The sequence below is a fragment of the Periophthalmus magnuspinnatus genome, chromosome 20, assembly GCF_009829125.3.
Source record: "Periophthalmus magnuspinnatus isolate fPerMag1 chromosome 20, fPerMag1.2.pri, whole genome shotgun sequence".
Classification (NCBI taxonomy): domain Eukaryota; kingdom Metazoa; phylum Chordata; class Actinopteri; order Gobiiformes; family Gobiidae; genus Periophthalmus; species Periophthalmus magnuspinnatus.
In genome coordinates, this window is record NC_047145.1 from 4655315 (window position 1) to 4673674 (window position 18360).

An 18360-nucleotide genomic window follows, 5' to 3' on the forward strand; every position below is an offset into this window, starting at 1 on the left:
AGAGAGCGGCGCTGTTACACTATAAGGCAGTGTTCAGTCATGTCTGGTCATACAGCGTTTCCCACAGATTTAGTTTGAGACTATGCACAAATTATGTTTTATTTGAATAATTATATCATTAAACTTGTGGAGTAAAAAGTCACTTAATGCCTATACGTAATTTTTAAGCCACAAAAAAAATATTCTATTGCCAATATATAGTCCAGAATATTTTACTGGTGGCCATGTAGAGTCTATATTTTAGACTCTACATGGCCACTATAGTCTCCTGTATTAATGGGAAAGTTATAAATTTGTATTCACGTAGTACCTATAATAACTTTGAGAAATTATCTTTCTAGCCATGTTTATTTGTTTGTTTGTTTGTTATTTTATTATTATTATTATTTTTATTATTTTTTTTTTTTTCGAGGCTATATTTCTGTTTGTTAAAAACATCTTTCACCAGGCCTCAAACTATAAGAAAAAAGTACAGTACGGCACAGTTTGCAAAATGCAGTATAAAATGGAGTAGAATGTACAGATGCCTGCTCTCAAATGTAGTGAAGTAAAAGTCAAATGTATCGACTTTAAAATGTGCTCAAATAAAGTACTTTTCTTTTGTTGTTACTTTCTTCCTCACGCCTACAACACAACCACAAAGTTGAAAAAAAGCAAAAATAAACTTATATGTTTTGACCAGTAAGACTAAAGATGTATGTGTCTGTGTGCGTGCATGCGTGTGTGTGTGTGTGTATGAATGCAGTGCAATGCCGTTTTTAAAGGTTATGATTATATATACTAAATCAACAAATTAAGGCAAGGCAAGGCAAGGCAAGTTTATTTGTATAGCACAATTCGTACACAAGGTAATTCAAAGTGCTTTACAGAATAAGAAAGACATTAAAATCACACAAATCAAACATAAATAATCACAAATAATCATCATAAAATCAACATTAAAAGAGAAGAGTGCAGAATAAAAACCTGTCAGTCATATGCACAGCTAAACAGAACTGTTTTGAGCCTGGATTTAAACATTGTCAAAGTAGAGGCCTGTCTCACATCTTCAGGAAGACTGTTCCAAGTTTTAGCTGCATAAAATTTAAACGCTGATTCCCCATGTTTAGTCCTGACTCTGGGCACCAGCAGGAGGCCGATCCCTGAAGTCCTCAAATTGCGAGATGGTTCATATGGCACTAACATGTCGGAGATATACTTTGGACTTAGGCCATGGAGAGACTTATACACAAGCAGAGCTGCTTTAAAGTCTATTCTTTGAGCTACAGGAAGCCAGTGCAGAGACCTGAGCACAGGACTTATGTGCTCATACTTCCTGGTTCTAGTCAGGACCCGAGCAGCAGCGTTCTGGATGTACTGCAGCTGTGTTAAGGCTCGTTTGGAGAGGCCAGTGAGCAGGCCGTTACAGTAGTCTAACCTACTGGAGACAAATGCATGGATAAGTCTCTCTAAGTCTGGCTTTGACAGTATACCTTAGATTTTTGCAATGTTTTTTAGGTGGTAAAAAGCTGCAGATGTTATTGATTTGATGTGGCTGTTAAAGTTCAAGTCTGAGTCCATTATTACCCCTAGATTTCTAGCCTGATTTGAAGGTTTTAGAGAGAGAGACTGGAGGTGACTGCTGACACTTTCTCTATGTTTCTGTGGGCCAAAGATGATAACTTCAGTCTTGTCTGAGTTTAGCAGAAGAAAGTTGTTTTGCATCCACACACTGATCTGTTGGATGCAGTGGCAGAGTGAATCCACTGGTCCATATTCACCTGCTGCTAGTGAGACATAGATCTGAGTGTCATCTGCAGACTTGTACTAGGACACATTATTGCTGCGTATTAACTGGCCTAACGGCAGCATGTAGAGATTGAACAGCAGGGGTCCCAGGATTGAACCCTGGGGCACCCCACAGGTCAGGGACATTTTATCTGATATACATTTTCCAATTTCAACAAAGTACTCCCTGTTTTCTAAATAGGACTTGAACCAGTTTAGTGCCGTACCAGAGATGCCCACCCAGTCCTCCAGTCTCTGTAAGAGGATCCCATGATCAACAGTGTCAAAAGCAGCACTCAGATCTAACAGGATCAAGACTGAGACTTTGCCTGCATCAGTGTTCAAGCGGATGTCATTTGTCACCTTGATAAGAGCAGTCTCAGTGCTGTGGTGGGGTCTAAAACCTGATTGGAAAACATCAAAGGAGTTGTTCATTTCGAGGAAGTTAATAAGCTGTTGGTAAACAACTTTTTCAAGGACTTTGCCTAAAAATGGCAGATTTGAGATTGGTCGATAATTGTTCAATATTGTGGCATCAAGACTGCTCTTCTTTAGGAGAGGCTTGATAACCGCAGTTTTCAAAGCACTTGGGAATGTTCCAGATTGAAGTGACATATTAACTATGTGAGTGAGTGGTGACAGCAAACTGTTGAGCACAGACTTTAAAAATTTAGTGGGTAGCACATCGAGGCAGCATGTAGATGACTAAAAACTGTAGGCTACTCACATTCAATGTGTTTTTCTATTAAAATAACATGCACAATATTTCAAGATATACAAGTAACAAACCCGGTTATCATATTTGTTTCAGTTTTACTTCACAAAACCTGATATATATATACAAAAACACCTTCAATGTGATGTCGCATTATAGCAGGTGCAGCTACAGGTGTGGACATCGACCGACCCATGGTGTGAATGTGGTTAACTTCTGAGCTGTCAACAGGCTCTTTCACAGATACTAAGTTCATGTCAGGTTAACACATAAATAAATACTGTTATTACCACAGTACTGCTGATACACACAAAAAACATGCATCAAATTAGTTGCTGACAGAACATGCTAGTCATCAACAGACTATAATATTGCAAATAGTGAAAACTCTTTTGTTGCTATTGCATGCAGTTTTAGCACCCAAGGTCTTGTTCACAACTATACAAATGTGTTAAAAAAAGAAGGGGAGGTTTTGAGCTTGTTTTATCTTCACTGTAAAAGTTAAATTTACACTGTGTAACTTTTCTGGTGGGACGGGACTTTTCTCCACAATGTTGTTGCTGTGGCTTTAAACACATCTTGCATTATTCATTTACATGTGTTTTTATTGCCTTGAAAAAAGAACATGACCTGTAAATGGTGTGGTCATGCTACTCCCCAAAAGAGTAATACATAAGGCGATACTGTGAAACATTCCGGACAAAGCAATAACATATCTGTGGAGACAAGCAAGTTGTTGGGCCCTGAAAAAAGTTACATAGTGCACCTTTACAGTTTTAGCACTTTTTTTTGGGAAACTTGGTTTAGTTTAATCAGTTGATTCAAACATGTATCTGAACATCTGGGACATTTTTCATCAGTTCACACAGTTCTCAAGCGGCAGACCATTCACAAACACGTCTTGGATTCACTTTGGTTTTTTTCAATACTACGTGTCTGTTCACACATAGTAAAGGACACTGGGCCTGACACTGTCGTTTTCAATATAGAAATTCAAACATAACAGCAAAAAATACAATTTGTGAGCACTAAAAATGTAGTAACAAAGAATTTCACAAATGAATGAAACCGAAAATCTTGCAAAGACTGTAGGAGCAGAGACAGCCCACATACACTATACTGTATATCTGGTGACATGTGCTGTAAATGTCTGATTTTCAAGAGCAATTACATATTGCAAAAGCAGCGTTGCTGTATTTGCTACTCCAACATTGTCCAAGTCTTTGATTACATATTACAAAATGTATGACTGCCAATGTGTAAATTTTATTTTTAAATTATATACATATATATATTTTACAAAATACAATATCGCTTTCCAGCCCCAAATTCACATGTGTAAATTGGGAACCTGCACTAAACCAGTGATTTTCTGTGGTCCCGTAGAGCAGGACTAAGGCACCTGAGCTGCTCTGTCAAATGACTGAAAGAGCACAGGCAGACACATGAACAAAGTCTGAGCATTTTTATGGTAAAATTTGCTTTTGGAGGATGATTGATCAGTTTTAAATGAAAAACTGAGATTCAATTTTGTTTTGGACAACTAAATATCTGTTTAGGATTATGTGTAAGTTGTTTTACAAAAGTAAATTTTCAATAGACAAATGTGCCAAAGTGATGGAAAAAAACTGTAACTGCAGGGCCACTTTGAAAACATAGACAAGCTTATGAAATCTTCTAGTTTTGTTTTTACACTCTAGGCCTCCTTTAGTCTTGGTTTTGTCCCATTTTATAGTTCATATTGTTTGAAAATTGAACTATAATTAAGGTACTTTTTGTCCAGTGAAAAAACTTCATAAATCTATAATCTTCAGGTTTGTCCTTTGCAGAAAAAAGTTTTCGAAGATACTGAAGCATCACATGTTGTTCACGAAGGCTCCACTTCCACATAGTCAGGAACATCTGAAAAATGAAAAAGCAAAAATAAACAATAGATAATAATAAGGCCTCTGGTTTATATTGTACTTAGCAAGCTTCTCAAAGTGTTTTCCATTTATTTTCCACACTCACTGGTATTATACTATTGATACTTTGTAGATAATACCATCAACATTCCCTGGAGGTGTGATGTTAACCAAAGGCACTGCTCTGTCTGAAGCTCTGTTACTCAAATTAGAGCTTTGCCTGAGCTTTTTTTTTTTTAAAACAATCTGACCATAAAGAACCGACTCAGCTGGAACTACAACAGGTGAGCTGATTTGTACAGTTAAAAAGTCCCTCTAAAATAACATTACAGTCACAAGCTAGCTAGCAGTAGCCAACTGTTTTTCATTTAGTCACCCTAAACAGGACCATGAACACTTGTATTGATCACAGGCTTCTGAAAATGTGCAGCATAAATCCATTTTGTATTTTTTTTCTTGCGTTTTCAGACTATCTTAAAAATGTTTTGCCAGTGTCAACATGCATTGTGCATTGTGTCACCATGGTAACTGCTGAACATTCCAGCATAGAGATACATGTAGAACCCCCAGCATAATGTCACGGCAAAGTATCAATTAGCCAGAGCTGCCCTGGGGCTGACTGACAGAAATGTGACTGCCAATCTGCTGCAACATCTCAAACCACCAAAAATCACTCTTCTGCCACATTTACACTTAAGATGGGTAAAGTATATGAAATGTCTTGCTCAGGGGCACTATAATAGTAGACTTGACCTGGGATTTAGACCTGTCAGAATAATTACTATAGATCATTCAATATATGACAAATAGAACATTATTTTTATGTACTTTATACTTGTGGGAAATGTTTTCTAATTTTTGTAATACAGTAAGGTTGGAGTTGCACTGGGATGAATAATTTATATATCTATGACTCATACCAATAGATACTAATTAACTACTAATTGCCTTTAATGATAAATGACTTACTCTCATACTCCACTTCTTCATGTTCAGCCGGGTTGGGAACTGACTCTCGTACCCAACCCTCCCGTCTCTCCTCTCCTCCTCTCAAGGACCGGTTCACTTCTGGACTACAGGGTCCTCTAAGGTCCCTGGTCTCCTGTAGTCTATGGTCCGGTCTCTGTTCTCGTCCCTGTTCTGGTCCCTGTTCCGGTCCCTGTTCCGGTCTCTGGACTTGATTCTGGTTGTGGCACTGTGTTGTGGCCCGTATTAGCAGTGCAGTCTTCCTCTTTATAGAATGACGAAGGTGCATGGCCAGTCCTTGGTTTTTCCTCTTGTAATGCTGGATAAGGTCATCTATTGATTTGAAATACTCTTCTTCACAGGCTCCACTTGTCTACATTGAAAAAAAAGGTAAGTCAAAACAGTTTTTATTTAGGTGTTAAATATACTTTATGTATCCTCTGTATTTGAACCACACTTTGATGTCACTGAGAAAAACTTGAGTAGAAATCGACCATTATGTTTTTTGGTTAAGAAACCAGAAAAATCGACAGCTGAGAAGCCCTGTCAATGTATACGGCCAATATTAATCATCAGCAGCAAAATGTTGTTATGTTTCATCTAGTAATCTGCTTTTATGTGACTTCTTTTAAGTGTTATATCTTTTACTTTATCTTTTACCGGTCATATTTTTATACAGCGCTTTCCACCTTCAAGTCACTCAAAGCACTTTATATCAAGGAAACACTCACCCATTCACACACACAGTAATACACCAGTGAATGCAGACACTGGGGGTGAGGGGTGGGTTAAGTGTCTTGCCCAAGGACACAACAGCATTCATCTGTGGGAGTGGGATTCAAACTGTCAACCTTCAGATCAGTGGACAACCACATCAACTACTGTCTACTACTGCCACCCAGTGTAATAATGGAAATTTAGTGTTGTATTTTACACTTTACCTGGGGACTACAGTTGGAAACTAGTTGTATAGCTGGCCCATTTACAGAAATGTTTATTAATGTGCATTTTCCCTGTTTAAATAAGCTAACAAATGAATAAATAAAACCAATTATATGAATTGAAATGGCAAACAACTTATCCACAGCCTTATTTCACTGTAAGCCCATGAGATAACTGTATTCACATTTTGCAAATTACCCTCTTTACAGTAAAAGTTCAAATAAAGGTCAATGACTTTTCTTTAACCAAACCAACATATCAGTCTATGTTTGACATTTAAGGCCGATAGTAAAATCCGATCGTTGAATAGATAGTTACTCATAGGTTGTCATTTGGGGTGTTTTCATCTTTTGAGTATGTTTCCTTTAAAATGGAGCTAAAACAATCCTCCTCCATACTCTACTTAGTCATATATAAACCTCCCCAGCACTGTTTAAATTTTATTGATGATTTTACTGCAGGTTTATAATGGGATTTACAGAGAAAAGATGCAGATGTGCAACCACAGTTTATGTAGAACAAGAAAGAGGTCTTTTTTGGACATTATTGAAAGTTGCAGTAACAACTCTCGTGTCCTATTTGCAACAGTGAACAGATTAACAAACCCTCCAGCTCCACAGCCATTAGAACAAATTTCCACATCTAAGTCCAATGAGTTTGCAGTATTCAGGGCAAGGTTCAGGGCATTAAAAATGTCATCAATACCACAACGTAAATAACAACCTCAATCCGCCTGAACACTGATGCAGGCAAAGTCTCAGTCTTGATCCTGTTAGATCTGAGTGCTGCATTTGACATTGTGGATCATGGGATCCTCTTACAGAGACTAGAGGACTGGAAGGGCATCTCTGGTACGGCACTAAACTGGTTCAAGTCCTATCTAGAAGACAGGAAGTACTTGAGAGATTGGAAATTGGAAACTGTGTGTCAGATCACATGGCCCTGACTTATTGGGTGCCCCAGGGGCCATCCTGGGACCCCTGTTGTTCAGTCTCTACATGCTGCCGTTAGGCCAGTTAATACGCAGCAATAATGTGTCCAACCACAACTATGCAGATGACACTCAGATCTATGTCTCACTGCAGCAGGTGAATATGAACCAGTGGATTCACTCTGCCACTGCATCCAACAGATCACTGTGTGGATACAAAACAACTTTCTCCAGATAAACTCAGACAAGGCTGAAGTCATAGTTTTTGGCCCACAGAAACATAGAAAAAGTGTTAGCAGTCACCTCCAGTCTCTCTCTCCAAAACCTTCAAATCAGGCTAGAAATCTAGGGGTAATAATGGACTCAGACTGAACTTTAACAGCCACATCAAATCAATAACATCTGCAGCTTTTTACCATGTAAAAAGCATTGCAAATATTTAAGACATACTGTCAAAATGTCATGAGTCACGTATCCTGTGCCTGACTCCGTGCTCCAGCTCTGGTATTGTCAACTCCTTACCTCCACCACCCTGTCTGGTCCTGGACCCCAGCAGTACCACGCCCCGGCTCTGGTTCCCGCTCTCCTGTCTGCTCAGGCTCTGCTTCCTCTGGTTCTGTTCCCAGTCTGGTCTGTGCCCCGCTCCCAGCGGATCCCTGTTACCATCTCAGCGTCTCCCCGACGCGCCCCTGGCTCTTGCTCACGCCCTGCCCTGCGTCTCTTGTTGGATTATTGGACTATTGTTTGTATTTATCACTAACTGTAAATAAAACACTGTAAACCTGTCCCGAGTCCTGCACATCTTTGGTCCACCCCCAACCCCTCCATTATGACACAAAGCCAGACTTGGAGAGACTTATTCATGCATTTGTCTCCAGTAGGTTCGACTACTGTAACGTCCTGCTCATTGACCTCTCCAAACGAGCCTTAAGACAGAACAGTACATCCAGAACACTGCTGCTCGGGTCCTGAGTAGAACCAGGAAGTACGAGCACATAAGTCCTGTGCTCAGGTCTCTGGCTCCTGTGGCTCAGAATAGACTTTAAAGCAGCTCTGCTTGTGAACAAGTCTCCCTATGGAACTAGCACCAAAGTACATCTTTGATATGTTAATGCCATGTGATCCACCTGGCAAGTCCAGAATAATCTCTCAGTAATATTTTTACAGAGGAGTGTATTCTGAACCCCAGGCAATTGAATAGTTTGAGGAGTCTTGAGCAGAAAGGGAATAAAACCTATAAGAATGGAAAATATTAGAAGAAGCTAATAATATACTTCTATTGTGGAAATTGTTGTCTAAATATAAATTGTTTATCATCTTCATGGTATCAGTATGGAGTAATGAGCCTATTTCTTATATCAAAATTGAGTTTGAAATTTTTGCCAAACGGAGACAGTTGTTTTCCCTCGCTAAGAACTACCTCGATTTCCAATTGAGCACCTACAAATATTTTTGAAAATCTTTTATATTTCTTTGACCCTTGTAGCATTCCTTATCCTTTTTTCCCCCTTGAAACAGAATTGCAATATAAATAACTTACATATCAGCCACACGTGCAAAATATTGACTGCAACTTCCTGCACTTGCCCGCAGTGGAAAACACACATTTGCCCTGGTGAATATTAATAATGACGACAATAAACATTACTGGAACAAAATAGTGACTGTCTGGCACATCACATCCTCCTACAGCTAAGGGTGAGTTTCCATTTTGAGTTCAAACCTGAACAGTCGACACAGGTGTGTAACTTGTGGTTTAAGCTTGAACAATCTGTTTCTACAACCATGCATCGTGTGAATTTAAACATGAACGGGATGTGTTTAGATTTTGTCACAGTGAAAAAAGAAAATAGAATTATCAGCTACCTCTTTGTCTGTGCAGTAATGATGAACAGTTAGTTAGACTTGAGACAACTGTGGTTAAATTTGTTGAAAGATTAGCAGCAGTCGGCACATACTGTTTTTGTGTCCTTACAGGTTAAACTACCAATTTTACGAAAGCATAGTTAGGATCATTACATTTAAGATTTTATTTTCCTTGTTTGGCCTTTATTTGTAGGTTTAAAATTTTACTTCTTGGTTGGAAATCATAACATCACATAACTCATTCCATAATTGTTACCTATCCATCTTGTTCACTAGGCCAAAATGCATTTAATGTAAACAGAAATTGTTATTTGATGTATAAAAATACAGGAAAACAACTTTATTTTGTTAAAATAATGTTTAAATGATCAGTTTAAAATCAGATTCTCCCTAAGGTAATGGTAATATTTCAGATATCTGCTTCCTGTAATTTTCAGCATATTTTTAAACTTTTCTTCACAAACAGTGATCGACTGGTGTAAAACTCAATTTATTCTAAAAACCTGCCATGCAAACCTAAGTATAATAATGCATTGAATTTATATAGTACCTTTCAAGATGGCCAAAGAGATTTACAGTGCATTATTCATTCACTCCACACTCTGTAGGGGTAAAGTATCAGTTTATTCTACTATTGGTTGTTTTCAGATATTTCAGGTAGTGTGAAACTGCTGATCTGCACTATAGGCCTCTCTGACCACCATCTACACTCAAGTATGCAACATGTGCACAGGAAAGGTAGCTGAAGTGTTTTGCCCAACAAAACAACTAAAGTTTCCACTAGTGCCACAGCTGCCTGGTCTGGCTTAGTTTCGTTTAGTATGAATCAAACAACATCATTTTATTTTAAAAACTCTCCTCAACATTCCAACGCTGAGGCAGAACTATGAGCAGCACAACAGACAAAATGTGTTTATTTGCTTTTTGTGGCCTAATTTTTGTCCATTTGAGTCTTCTTCTTTTTTTTTCTAGCTCAAATTAGCTTTATTGAGCAACATGGAAACTGAAAGTATTTTCTTGTTGACAGTGCAGAGGTTGGCTAGCTTATTAGCTGACAATAGGGGGAGATAAAGGACACTTTAACTCGCACACAACATTTAACATCCTCGCACAGACGCACAGACTCACAAACGTGTTATTTAAGGAGAGAAAGGTCCAGTCTGTCTGTGTGATTCAAAGTCTGTCAGTGATAAATGTGAGTGTGTCTCCAGGGTCCATGATATTTAACTGACTGTTAACTAGTTTTCTACTCTTTACTTGATTTTATTGTATTATTAGTGTAACATTTAGCAGAGTTGTAGAGTTTTACATTTGGTATTAACCTTTTAGATGTTTTTTGAGCTTTTACAGAAGAAAATGTCATTACTCACCATTGACACTTTCATAATGTTCACACTCATTCTAATAATTCTGAAAGTTGTGATATTATCTGCGTAAACACTATATCTTACCACTTCAGTGAGTTTATCTGATCTAATTCTAAAGCGTCATGGGGAAACGGAGCATTGTAAAAAGCACTGGAACTAATCATGGCACCTATGAACTCATCATTATGAACTCATCATGAATTCATGGTGGTTAAATGTTCTTAAGAACCAGATGGCCACTGGGCTGGAGGTGCAAACTGAGGGATTACACACACATCTTTAGGTCTAATAGTATAACATAATAACAGCTATATTAGATTTTTGCTCTGGAAAATTCAGCTGTCAACCTAGGACTAGACTAGTACCAATTGGGTCTGAACTAGAGCAAATCCTGAATTAAACTAGAGAAATAAACTAGTATTAACCCAGAACAAAACCAGGTCTAAATCAGGACTAACTGAACCAATAAACAATAGAAAATATTTGAACATTTGGAAGTTGGGCTGTGAGCTGGATTAGATGCTTATTGGGCCTGATCTGCAAGTTGAACAGGCCTAGTTTAAAATGAACTATAATTCTGTTTTCACATTTTTAAGACAGTAAAAAACCAGTACAGTGCCTTTAATTTTTTATTTAAATGGAAAATGTTTCTTTACCAGCAGTGTGTATTGTCCGTTGAGGGTCTTGAGCAGTCGGTATGTGTAAATCACATGCTTCTTACTGCAGAGGAAAACAAAAATATAATGAATAAATAAAAATAAAATAATACTACCTTCAATTATTCATCCCTATGGCAACGGACATATTTTTTTCAAAATAGATAGGGCTTTTAAAGATACACAAAGAAGGAAAAAATAAGGATGGATATTGCGATAAGAGCTTTTATAATGCCTGACCACATAATATCTCTGCATCCTGTATGTCTCCACGGAGATGAAAAGTTAAAGCCATAGTTTGGAACATTCTCTGTGGAGATACACTAAATACATTTTATGCTTAACTGTAGCGCATTCTTGGCAAAGCAATTACATCTCCATAGAGACAAACGGGTTGAATACCATCGCAGGCCAAGTTACAAGTCAGGTATGTGTAGAGGCAAGCTCACTCCCAAAAAGGTACACAAAGTTTTTTAGAGTAATAAGAAATGCTTTTATTTCTATTTTTTGAGATGTTGTGCATTGTGGCTGTGAAATCTCAATACTCCAAACCAAATTACCAGAATGAATCAAATATTTATTTATTTATTTTTTACTTGATAAAATGTATTATATATCTGTATTATTCATGTATTTATTTCAGTCTACATTGCCAATCTGGTTTGAATAATCTGTGCAGAATACAGTCACTCACTAGACGCATAGGCACATGGCTCCCTGGAAAGTCTCACTGTCACGGATCAGGTAGGCGCCATCTTTGTTCTTCTTCCCCATCAGCGCCTCACAGTCCTTCCTGCTGAGGGCACCGTGGTAACAGAGGGGCATGTCCGCAGCCATTGTCACGACAACCTGTAAAAAAAACACAATAAGAGAGGAGCTTGATTAAGTAAGGATTAAACAACAAAGAGCAGTGTGTTGTTTAATACTGTTCATACCACCGTCACACCACCTGAAAATAGTGCACTTTTACATCTGACCTTGTAGCTGTCTGTGGATGGTCAAAGCATTAGGTATCTCTGTTTTAGTTTAAGATAATCCCTCCTAACAGTAATTCATTTGTTTATGTTTGCTATGATGCTCACAGCATAGTGACATAGAACATTGATTAACTGCTGTCAGAACTACCTGTGCGGTTACTCAAAAATAATACACGGCACATAGCATTAGAATTCTCACTGAAAATGGTATAATGAGGTTGCCAGAGGAATCTAAAATGTTCTTTCTTTCTTTTTTATACAGCTTGATATCAGTTTGGTCCCACGTCCTCCGTTGCATCTCAAGTTCAATCAGGTTTGTTTATTTTCAGTGACACATGAAACGAAGGAGCTCATTGGTCACCTATGATTTACAAATAAAATCAAATTGATCTCACCTCAGATTAACAGAGTTCAGGGCTTCGCTCTGTGATTCTGCAGAAATCCGTAATGTTTTTCAGCCCCCTGTGATATTTTTTTTCTTTATTAATTCTTATACGATGGACCATGTGTGTCCCTGATTCGCAAATCCATCTGTCAATTACACCTATTTGACCAGACTCACATCTTTGTAAAGTATTGAAGAAGTGTGTATTCTGGATCTCAAATGATGAGGTGTATTTAAAGAAAAAGATGGAGTTTAAATCTGTCAACTGGACAAATCGTTGTAGGAGTGAAGACGTTTGGCTGCTCATCCAAGCCTCTTCTTCAGTTCTGGTCAGATTGCTGATGGACACTGCCTTATATCTGTCTGAAGGTCTACAAACAGCTATTGTCTCCAGTTTCAGCTGAAACTAACATTTTTAACCCGTAACGACTCTGCTATTGTTCTCATTGTTCAGGGTTCAGTGCATTTATAGTTCCTTTATAATGGGAAATTCAGCAGGTTTGGTTCATGTGACATCTGTGAGGAAGCTTTAACTTACATGCGAGCGAAATGATGTATGAAATGATTAGCCCGCTTTTATGTGTGTAAGACCGACAATACAAGTGTAATACCATGTTTTTCAAACTGTGATGCATGTACAACTGATGATACTTAAGTTGTACTAAGCAATACTGAAACTATTATCAAAACTAGATCCTCATTTGAGCAAACTGATACTAAAAAAGTTTCAGTTACAGGACAGAAATGAACCTTTCCAGAAGCTTTAGAATGATCTTGAGCTGTATCAGAACAAGTATAAGACACATAGACTAGTACACACCCATGAACCACTATGGAACCTACTGGACGACAGAGGGATTACACAGATATAAGACACATTGGAATATAAAAGAAAATACTACCATTTAATTTTGAAAATTGTCTAAAGAGAGTTTTTTTTATTATCATCATGATATATTGGATTTCGCATTGAGTGTCGAGTCTATTCCGTAGTATTGAAATCAAGTTTGAAATGTCAGTATCGTGACAACACTACTTTAGATCATGTTTAGCTCTAATGTAGGCCTGATATAGTCCGGGTTTACATCTGATGGTACTTGGAAAGCCAAATATTATACTAGATAAGTTTGAGAACCACTGGTCTACACCATTGACAGTTTTGTTGTGTCCTTGGGCATGACAGTTAATCTTCCTTGCCTCCTCAGTCTTTATGTCGGTGTGTGCACAGAGAGTGGATCTGCTTTAAATGTCTATAAACTATATCTAAACCAGAGGTGTCAAACTCATTTTCACCGAGGGCCACAGCAGCAAAGTGGCCGCCATCAAGGGCCAGATGTGACAGCAGGATAAATGTCACTAAATGTAACTGAATGTCATGTAAAATAAATGTAACTAATTTTAAACTTGTTAAATAACTGTATTTATTACTTATTCAAGTTGCAAATATTACATATCTGTGTATGTGACTTTCCTGATAAACTGACATTTTTAAAAGTGTGTATCTGGTCAAGACCTTCAGCACTGCTTCAAAAACAGCCTTTTTAGCCTTTTAATTATTGGACAATTTGTTGTTTTTCTTGAAGGCAAACTTTTTAATACTTATCTCCATGTTTGGTGTCAAAATGTCGACGCAGATTGTACCGACCGCGCCTCATAACACAAAAAACATACAGATTTTCTCCTTAAAGCACAAACTTGTATTCACCTTTAGCATCTTTCTTGAAACTGCCTTCCACGCCGAAAATTTTCCTCTTCCTGAACAATTTGGGATGATTTGCAAATATTTCTCAGTGTCACTTGTTGGGAAAATCTCATTAGTTTATTGTCAATGCACACATTAAAGCAGCACAGACTTATATTTAAAATGACAGTCAAGCCTTCATTTACCTTCTTGTGGGCCACATAAAATGATGTGGCGGGCTGCATTTGGCCCCCGGGCCTTGAGTTTGACATATGTGATCTAAACTAAATAAACATGTGGTGATGCATTACTTTTGAGAGACAATTGCTCTGGGGCGAACTACATCACGGTGTACTTGTTTCCATTATGCCTTTGATAAGTCTCTCATTATATTATTGTCAACCTATCATTCAATAAATAGAGTTACACTAAATAAACGCTTTGCTCTTTTTTTTTTCTTTTTTTTTTTTTTTTCTTTTTTTTTGCAGCTTTTGCAGCACTTGCAAAAATAAATGTCATACATAAGTCATATAGCTGGAGTTTTTCCATTTAATTTTTCCCTTTAATACTTTGATAATTAGTCGTATTTTATTTTTTTCTGTTTATATACTACCAGTCAAAAGTTTGGACACACTATCTCATTTATTATTATTATTATTTTTTACTATTTTCTACATTTTATATACATACAAAACACATCAAATATATGAAGTAAGATGTGTGGAATTATGTAGCAAAGACAAAAAAGGAAATAACAATTTTTTTATGTTTTATATTCAAATCCTCTTTTTTGTTGCTACATAAATCCACATATCTTACGTCATATATTTGATGTCTTCGGGATGTGTCTAAAATGTAAAACGTAGTAAAAATTTAATTGAACATTGAATGAGATGGTGTGTACAAACATTTAACTGGTGTAGTGTACTTTAGCAAACGCACAAACACGTTTTTATTCTCTCATTTTGTTCTGTGGAGCTGTTGTTGTCGTCCGTGTCAGTGATGATTGTGCATGAATCTGCAGTGTTCCTGTGGTTTAGCTGTTAACTGGTTTTCTACCATTTACTTTATTAAGGTGTAGAGTTATATATTTTTTTATTAAACTTTAGCAGCTCTTTCACATTTTAAATATGTTTTGAGTTTTTACAGGTGAAAATATCATTACCCGCCATTGCCACTCGTTAAAAAATCTCCAAAGGCTGAGATGTCATTTGCATAACCTTTATTCTTACAGTTGAAATGAAGCTATATTTTGATGTTGTGAGAAGTGATGATAATATAATGTATATCTCAGTTTTTTAAATTAATATTATAATGATGTTGATATTATAAAAGGCCATCTGTAATTATCTAACACGTTCTTTTTGATGTCACAAGGTTCAAGTATCACTCAAAACCTGAATGCATTGCAAAATTATATTCATTTCAGTCAGTTTTGTTCTTAATCAGCTCCTTTTGTAGCCTTTTTTAATCGTTTTTTTGAATAAACGCGTTAGTAATATTTTAGATTTTGCTTACAATCTATTTATCTCCCATCTCTAATGACAAAATATGTAGTTTCTTACCTGGCACCACTTTCTCAAGTCTGCGCAGTATGAATTTAAATCATATTTTTGAGGTGAGAGTGTAGATCCATTGTGCAGACTGCTGCTATGATAAAGGAGAAATGGAGAACGCAGAGATGACTTTGAGTAGCAAATATAAACCACAGGAAGTCGATGAGCGGATGATGTGACTGATGACATCTGTGCGAAAATAGAAAAAAACATGAATTGTTTATAGTCTTACCGCATCATGAGTGGTAGGCCTATATGACACTATAGCCAAAAAGCCTCTTGGCACAGCCTATTCACTTTAGTTACATTCAGTTTGACAAGTTGAATTTGATGCATAATTCTCCTAGTCTTAATTTATTATACTATTGGTTGTTTTCAGATTAGAATGTAGTGATGCCACTGCCAATCTTAATTTTATTTCTATAGCTCATTTACAACAACTGACTAAAGTACTTCAGATTCAGTTTAGTCCAAGTTCATTTATATAGCACATTTAAAACAACTTCAGCTGACCAAAGTGCTTCACATAAAAGTCAACACAAAACAAATATACAGAGAATACAATGCATTGGAAAAGTACAATAAAAACCCAAAATATCCTATCTAGCTTCTATTAAATTCCAGGGAGAAGAGATGGGTTTTAAGTATAAACATGCACAATAAATGGTAAAAACAAAGCAGCATATCAGTGTGAAACATACATTAAGATAAGTACATATATATTTAAATTTACAAATGTACAGCTTAAAATGTATTAAAAGCCAAAGCAAAGATTTAAAAGACTTTGAAAGAGCCATTTTTTCTACTGTTTCTTTGAAATATCCAAAAGGTAAATTCACAAATGTTGAAGCTGATGATTTCTATCAGTGACTAGACTCACCAACTTCTCGTATTACTGTACAGAAAAAGTCTGCAATTTCACAATGTTGATTTTAGCCGCCCCACATCAATGGCTGAGTAGTCAAATCTCTGACAGACAAATCATGTGTAATAATCAGTGATATAATCCACAGCCAGCCCTCTGTCTGTAGTAGTGTGTGGTTTGGAGCAGAGTTCAGACTTTGTGTTAAATGGCAATGATTTAAACTCTGTAGGTTTTGATTATGTTCATTAAATAAGTACTAAAAGCCATTTTTGTTTTGTTTTTGAAAAGACGTGCCTAAATAAAATCGAAAAATCACAATCGATCAGTCTGAGGAAAAACATTTAAACACCAATGCTAACCATATGCCTATAAGAAGCATGTGTTTTCATATTAAACATATGTTAATCCTCGAAAAATAAATAAATAAAATATGAATCCACTGTATGCTTTGTGTGTTCTTGAGTGAGCTGGTGCTGGGTTTTATTTGTATTTTTCTTAGAATAAACAAGAAGCCTATTTTCACCCATTTAGTTTGTATTGTGTTATTTTTAGATGTGACTTAAGGTTAACTTCAGTATGCATTTTGTTGGATTTCATATAGTTAAATATATATATGCTAACATCAGTGAACAACAGCATTAACAGGATCAAGTAATTAAACACATGGCCCAATATTTACATAATTTATTAGACATTAAGAAACCATAAGACGTCTACTGTGTGGAGCTATTCACCCAGAGCAGAAGGAGCCGTTATTTCTTCTAAAACATCCCTTTATCATCCGGTGGCAGCAGATTGGCAGTGATTTTCATAGTGATTTCATCTGTGAGACAGAGCGTGTGTTGTCCTGTGGTTCTGGAGGCTGCTTCTCAATACTTTACGCCAAAAAAGAGAGAAGACCTGACATTTTGTATCTGCCACCATTGCCTGAAGTGGGATGTTTTATTGTACCATCACACTGCACCCTTGTCTGTATTAAATATCACTCACCTATAACATGTTGTGATGTCACCTAAAACCCAGCAATAATCAAAGCTTTATTTCTCCACTTGTCTCACATACTACAAAATACTAGCATACATCAAATTTATATTAAAATGTATTTTATAGTAAATTATAGTATATTTACTGTTGACCTTTCATTCAATAAATATAATCTACAATTGCTCAGTGGTGACTTTGTTGCTTTGAATATGCACTAAGTAACTTTTCTGGTAGTGGTCTGCCATCTGCTTGTCTTCATGTTATTAGCCTGTTCATTTATACTACATTATTCATTCTAGTTTGGCAAATTGTTGAATTTTAAGCACACAATGTATTTCACTATAATTAAAGCTTTATTCGCCCACTTCACTTACATTTTCTTTATGAATAAATTCAACAAAATACTTGGATAGACATCAAATTGTAGTTTTCTATACAATTTCATTAAGTTTGAAGATGACTTTGTTGGTGTTTATTTGCATCAAACAAAATGCACAAATTTCACTTCTGTGTTCAGCGGTTAGAAACAAACATTAACATGGATATTCTAGATCAAATCAAAAGTTAAATATCTTATTTATTAATCTTATTTATTCTATTTATATGCTGCACATAGATAGTTATAGCTACTTATTGTATGACTACTATGTACTGAAGTCACTTCATCTGATTTTTAATCTTGTTCATATGCTGCACTGCACATAACCACAGTCCAACACAGTTTTGTGGCTTTGCTCAGCTTCCTGTCACATGCAGCAATCTGAGGACTTTTTCCCAGGTCAAAGGTGCATATGGCAG

General features: G+C 36.6%; 1 protein-coding gene across 1 annotated transcript; it reads right to left on the minus strand.

Annotated features, from left to right (window-relative positions):
* Nucleotides 1–4233: 4233 nt before the first annotated feature.
* si:ch73-264p11.1 (uncharacterized protein LOC100000923 homolog) lies at nt 4234–15814 on the minus strand. Its single transcript, XM_033986240.2, has 5 exons — nt 15723–15814; nt 11809–11963; nt 11115–11178; nt 5356–5725; nt 4234–4384 (listed from the first exon to the last, which is right to left on the minus strand). Exons 2-5 carry the CDS (start codon nt 11949–11951, stop codon nt 4350–4352), a joined length of 612 nt encoding a protein of 203 aa, XP_033842131.1. The 5' UTR covers nt 11952–11963; nt 15723–15814; the 3' UTR covers nt 4234–4349.
* Nucleotides 15815–18360: the final 2546 nt, after the last annotated feature.